The sequence below is a fragment of the Lygodium microphyllum genome, chromosome 25, assembly GCF_053477565.2.
Source record: "Lygodium microphyllum isolate KBCC chromosome 25, Lygodium_microphyllum_v1.1.10, whole genome shotgun sequence".
NCBI lineage: Eukaryota > Viridiplantae > Streptophyta > Polypodiopsida > Schizaeales > Lygodiaceae > Lygodium > Lygodium microphyllum.
Window position 1 is genome coordinate 14979105 of NC_141159.1, and position 6494 is coordinate 14985598.

Below are 6494 nucleotides of genomic sequence, written 5' to 3' on the forward strand. Positions count from 1 at the left end.
CGTGTAGCTCTCGCTTTAAGAATTTTAAATAGAACTATCACTTGCCTCAAGGCTCACGTGTGTCCTTGAAGAGACTCAGACTCCAGAGCATCAGAGAAATGGCTCATTTGATGACGAAAGGTGCGTGCATCACACTGGCAGATCGTGTGAGAATGAAAGAAGACAAACCCTTTCTTTGGCCCTTATTTCTGTCGGTCGGTACACTCAGACACGCAACAGAGACACACACAGACACAGAGAGAGAGAGAGAGAGAGAGAGAGAGAGAGAGAGAGGAGGTTGCAACTTGCCACACAATTGAGTGTATCGTATGTGATCTCTCTTGTTTTCTTTTCCATGTTCTTTTCCTTTTTCAGGGGATTGCAGAGGTCAAAGGCACAAAGAGGGCTTTGCAGAGAATAAAGAGAGAGAGAGAGAGAGAGAGAGAGAGAGAGAGAGAGAGAGAGAGAGAGATGTTAATGTCCCAAAAATCAGCAATGGGATGATCCTTTGGCCTTTTCGGTGGTAGTTCCCCAGGTAGAGAGTCAGACAAACGATCCTGAAATTCATTCAAACAGGCAGTCGAACTTCGAAGCTTCCTGTGTAATGCATCGATGCAGAAAGAATGAACAACATACACCTAGGTATATTTCAAGGAGCGGGCTGTTGCAGTCCATTTGCCAGTGCTGTCCTTGCAGATTACATTTCTGATTGCAGATCAGAAGGCCTTGAGATTATGAAATTAGACTACTTTTTGAACAATCAGATCTGGTGAATTACTGCCTACAAACCCAATCAGATCTGATGGATTACTACCTTAAAATCTTACAATTGTCACTTGAATATTTGCTGAGAACAAACAGTTGATGTTGTTGATTATCCTACCCAAGAGACTAAAGAGGAACCTAAGAGTAAGGTTGGCCGAGCACTGGAATCTCTGACAGGTACCTTCATAGCATCGCCATAGATGCAAAGGAAACAAAGAAAACAAGTGTATTACGGCAATACGTGCTCAAGTTGGTATTGTATGCATTTAATATCTAAAGCATGCAATCATACAAAGTTTATTATTGGACATGATCCATACCAAAAAGGTAGAAATAGTATTTTCCCAGAGGGTTGATCTAGCCCAAGGCTTGACCTCCGCTGAAAAGATTCCAGTACTATGTCTTGGGCTATAAGTAGGCCGGCGACAAAAGCATGAAACTTTTGCCAAATAATTCTTCCAGCAATGGAAACATCCTTTTGTTTGAATTAGCTGTTCTCCACAACAATACAACTGAGTGACTTCACAAACTCACTAAAGAAACAGAAGAAAAGGAGGCAACACAACCAAATAAAGTAAAAATCAGCTCCACCTTCCTCTCTTCCCTTTTCTTAAAGGGATGACAAGTTTTGCCACAATCAATAGCACAGCCCTCCATGAGATCCAAGTTTTACTGCTGGTTATGGAGAGTTTTACTTGTACATCAAACATATCCTACCTCCAACACAAAGCATAGGATCAATGGCTGATGCATGAGAAGTGCATCATGTTCTCATTCTTCAAGCAGGCCTGCCCAGTAGTACATTGTCACACAATTTGAGCTGGTTCCACATCTATTAGTGTCTCAAAAGCTTCTAGCACTGCCTGTCAGTGAGCTGAATCACCTTCACAACATGTTAGCCCAAAAGCTTCTGGCACTGCCTGTCATTGAGCTGAATCACCTTCACAACATGTTAGCCTTGCTGTCCTACATCTATCTTGCATGCTTCTGTGCTCTTCCCCTTGCTTATGCTTGGACATCATGTCAAAACGTGTGCGGCAACGTCCCAGTCATGTACCCGTTCGGCACAGGGCGAGGCTGCGGTAGTCCGGTCTTTGAGAACTACATCAATTGCACCAAAGGGAAGCTGCAGCTGTACACCCCCACAGGCTACTACTACATCCAATCTGTGGACTACACCAACAACATCATCATCATCCAAGATCCAACAATGTCGACCTGCAGCCGGATGCAGTACAGCAACAGCTTCGGGCTGCCGGTGGGCTCGCCATTTGCGCCAGCCGGTGACACATTTGTGCTCCTGGGGTGCTCGTCCGCGTCAGCGGTGTACAATTCGCTGAGCACGCTGTGCAATCCGGCCGGAACACAGATCTGCCAGAGCCTGTACAGTTGCTCTGCTGTGACCCAGATAGGGTTACCTGAGGAGGGGCCCACATCAAGCTGCTGTGTGTACTCGAGCAGCCAGCTGAGCAATCCGCCATATCAGATCAATCTGGCTCTCCTGCAGTGCGCGACTTACACAAGCGTGTACAGCTTCGGTCCTGAGATCAGCTATGGGCAGGGGCCTCCCCCTGCCACCTATCAGAACCCGGGTTCATGGTCCTATGGCATCGCCCTCAAGTTCTACTATGACGAATCGGCCTCCTACGCGAGCTGCCAGGCCTGTCAGAAGAGCAACGGTGTCTGTGCTTTCAATATGTATGGTTTCGTGTGCGTATGCTCGGCAGGGGTGAACACTACTACACAATGCTATGGAGGAGGTATGCACGAGTCCCGACTTTTCTGTTTGTCTAGATTACCCATTTTACTAGTACTAGTGTGCTCACACTAGGAAGTTTCAACCTAATTCCCACTATAGTTCCCACATTGTGATTAAGATAATAGCATGAACTTCCACACCGAGAAGCACCGCATACCTAGCTAGGTGTGCACTTGGAGACAAGGGGCTACCATTTGAAGTTTTTAAAAATTCTTATTATAATTCCCGTATTGTGAATTGCAACAAAATATCATGAGCTTTTGTTGAAGAGGGGCTGCATACCTAGCTAGGTGCAAGTTGGAGAGAGGGGACTACTATTGATGTTGAACACTATCGAGAAAAACAATGGAAAATAGCCTTTTTTCCCATGTGGGAAAAGAGCAAAAATTTGGGTGATAGCCGCAAGCCCCCAAACACACCTAGCTAGGTATGCGATGCCTCCCAAGCAAAAGCTTACTATGTTGAACATTGTATGGCTGGCTTCTTATGTGTACATGTTTATATAAACAATACCTACCAAGTTCCTCTTAAGTTGTCCATATGGACAAGGTATGTATAACCTATTGTCCATATGTCAATATGAACTATCATGAAGGTATGTATGATGTTTTTAGTCTTCTCTTACTCTCCTTTGTATGTGAAGCATTTTAGTTATTTCCCCAACTCTCACACACCTTGTCCAAGCAATCTTTATGGCCCTAGCAGCTATTGCATGAAGCCACTATGAAGACACCCTAATATTCCAAGCATACAAGGAATGCTAGTTGATCTTGCTTTATTATTTTAGTATTCTTTTACTCTCATTTTTATGGTCCAATTGATTTGGACATGTCATTGAAGTGTGATGCTTTCTATGGAAATGTTTGTGCTAAGCCTATGGCACAAATATATGGACCTCTTTTCATAACAAGATGTGGTCTATACTTGCATCAAACATAGGGATTATGTGTGGGGATGGTATAATGTGGAGAAATGTTTTTTTAATTGGATTTCAACTTAGTTGGCATTAAAATTTTTGAACTAACCCACATGACCTATTGCCAAAACAGCCAATATTGGGACGAGCAACCTACAACTATTGCTTCATCCAATGCTCTGGACTTTAGGTAAAAAGAGAGTCTACATTTATTTTGTTAATATATGTCAAGAAAGAGAGAGGGGTATGTGTGATTGCATATCTTTCACTAGTAATTACTGTTCTTATGGTGCAGGTTTTAGCATGATTGCCTACTTTTTCATGTTGTATATCTGAGGTATTGACATGGTAGTCCAAGTTCTTTTGCAAAAGCATGATGAAATCGCCAACAAGGCCTAAGGGCTCAAATTCACTTCTCCATTGTATATACTCTTTTTGTATGATGAGTCCTAGTTTTTTATATCATCCCATGGTCCATGCATTTACTTCACTTAGTCTATATGGCTAGTTTGACAAGTTAAGCAATGGACACTTTTGAGATGTCAAAGAGAGAAAAGAAAGATTGTGCTAACTATTCAAGTCTTTCAAAGGTTTTTCCTTCTTCCAACACCCATGCTTTTTGAGGATCGATCTCAATATATAAGCATTAAATAATAAGGAAGCATATCTATAAGTTGTGGTAGTCATTTTATATGCAAATAATACATATATTATGTACACATGAAGAATGGATGATTGTCAAGTAGACAGGAGAAGTTTCTATGAAAAGGATACATGTCATGTGGATAATACATGCATTTTTTCTTCTTTTTTTTCATGTTGCTTTGCATGCACTTGACTTAGAAAAGATGTTACATTATACAGTAATGGTCTAAGTGGCATACAATTTAAGGCTTTTGGGCACTTGGTATCTACTATCTCATGGATGCTAGGATCATGGCTATTTAGTTTATAGCATCTCATGGACACTAGCGTCAAGGCTAGTGTATGCTATAAGTTGCACTTATTCCATTACCATCATTTGAAACCCCTCTAGTTCAGAATACAAATGCGAATAAACCTTTCAACACCTAAGTAATCTTAGTTAAATACTTCTTTATCCCTAAACCACCCACTCTTGTTTGATGGGCTACACATGTCTCGCATGAAACATATGTCACTGGTGTAAGCCTCCTTCACCACAAATGGAGATTCCCATGTTGTTGAATTTGGTTTGAAAAGTACAAAATCCATCCAATCTCGTATGGTTAACTATAATACCCGGGACTTGCATTAATAATGTGCCATGGTCTCATGCCATTTAGTCATGTAATCCAAAGCTAAAAGGAATTTGCATGTCTTGGTGCCTTATAGAGGTCCTATACAATTCATGCTCCACTTTTCAAGAAGTCCATAATGTATTATAATACCACTTTTGATGTCAATTGTCAAATGATAACTTCCATATGTTTATCTAATACTTGTACACCTTGTGAACCATAAACCTTTTGGATTTGATTGATTAGAACCAATCGGCAATGTTCCATACTTACATTGGTACCCATGAAGCCCTAAAGGTTCCCAAGTGTTCTAATGACATCTCAGTTCCATCGCTTAAAAACATTTTTAGTTTCAATCGCAAAATAAGCAATCAAATGAGTGTTGGGGTAAAGGGCCTCTAGGCTTGCCCATGTACACTATGACCGCCCATTCTTTATTTATATATAATATGACAGTGCAATAAGGCTATCAGTTCAGTTAGACAACACCTACATTGTGTGTGCTCATCTCTCCCGCATCTTCCTCTTCTCCTTCTCCACTTCCATTACAACCTCTTCAACTGGTATCAAGTGCTTTGGATTAGAGCTTGATCGTGGAACTTGGCCCGGCATTACTTCAGTCTGGATTGAAGACCTAGAGCTTGGAGCTTCAATGCTAGCCATGAATTCTTCCCTCCAAGGTAAGACTTCATCTCCCATCTCTCCTCAGCCCTCATAGGCTCTTTGTAGGTGTTCCTTGGCTTCATTGGGCACCTTGTATGCCCCCGTTTTCCCCCATATCCTCAGCATAACCAGCAGGCCCCACAGTAGTAGCTCACCTTTTTGTTGCATTTGTTTCAAAATCTGGCTTAAAAATCCCATTTTTTCTCATATCTCGGTCATCCGAAACCCGATTTAGGCAAGGTAAGAGTCTAATTTGGGGTTTTGGCATGCTCGGGACGCAATGGTGATGTCAAATCTACCAAATTCTGATCACTGAATTTTCTGTAACAGATCTGAGTTGATTTATTGCAAGAAAATGTTATGCTCTTAGCTTATGTGATGCTCCCAAGGCTTGGTATTTGATGCCCAAATGCTTTAGGGATGTTTGCCTAATGTTTTGAGATGCTTTGGGACTTGGTTTGAGCTTCCATAGCTCAATTTATGTAGGGAACTGTTTTACATTGTTTGGGCAGTAAGGTTTTATCAGGGATGGCTTATGCATAATGCTCTTTGTTGACATTCGGGTATCCTGTTGGATGTATTGATGCTTGGCCATCATGGTTTATGCCCGGATATGCTATTTGAGAGCTATTGAGCCTTGATTTGGATGCGGACACTTCGTTGTTGGTTGGGATTTATGCTACCTTGGTTGACAGATTATTTTACTTCTAGTTTGGTTATGCCTATGGTCTACGGGTGCTCTCGACTACTCAGGATGATATGTTGATGTATTTGGATGATGTCACTTTGATGTTTATGCTCCCGGATGCTTGTTGAGCAAATAGTAGAGCTTAATTCTTGGTTCACTATCATTTTCTTTGCAACTGGCATTTCATTTGACAAGGTTCATACCCCGTGCTACCCATTATGAGACCGATGTCTGATGTGGATGCTCTTGGGTTTGGTTGTAGTATGGAAAATGGTTGTAGTATGGAAAATTTTTGGGCTTGAATCGACTTGCATTTGAGAATTTTGTGGAGCAGTTTGCATTTGGTTGGCTTATCACTTACACAGCTTGGATGCTATTTGACCCTTAATGCCCCGATTATGGATCTTGGATTTACTTGGATGAGGCAAACACATGTTTTGAGCAGTGCTTGTTCCATTGTCTTGG

General features: G+C 41.7%; 1 protein-coding gene across 1 annotated transcript; it reads left to right on the forward strand.

Annotated features, from left to right (window-relative positions):
* Positions 1-223: 223 nt before the first annotated feature.
* LOC148013940 (uncharacterized) lies at positions 224-4097 on the forward strand. The gene is made up of 3 exons (XM_087667085.1): positions 224-2504; positions 3553-3609; positions 3715-4097. The coding sequence occupies exons 1-3, from the start codon at positions 1637-1639 to the stop codon at positions 3753-3755; spliced, it is 966 nt and encodes a 321-aa protein (XP_087523211.1). The 5' UTR covers positions 224-1636; the 3' UTR covers positions 3756-4097.
* Positions 4098-6494: the final 2397 nt, after the last annotated feature.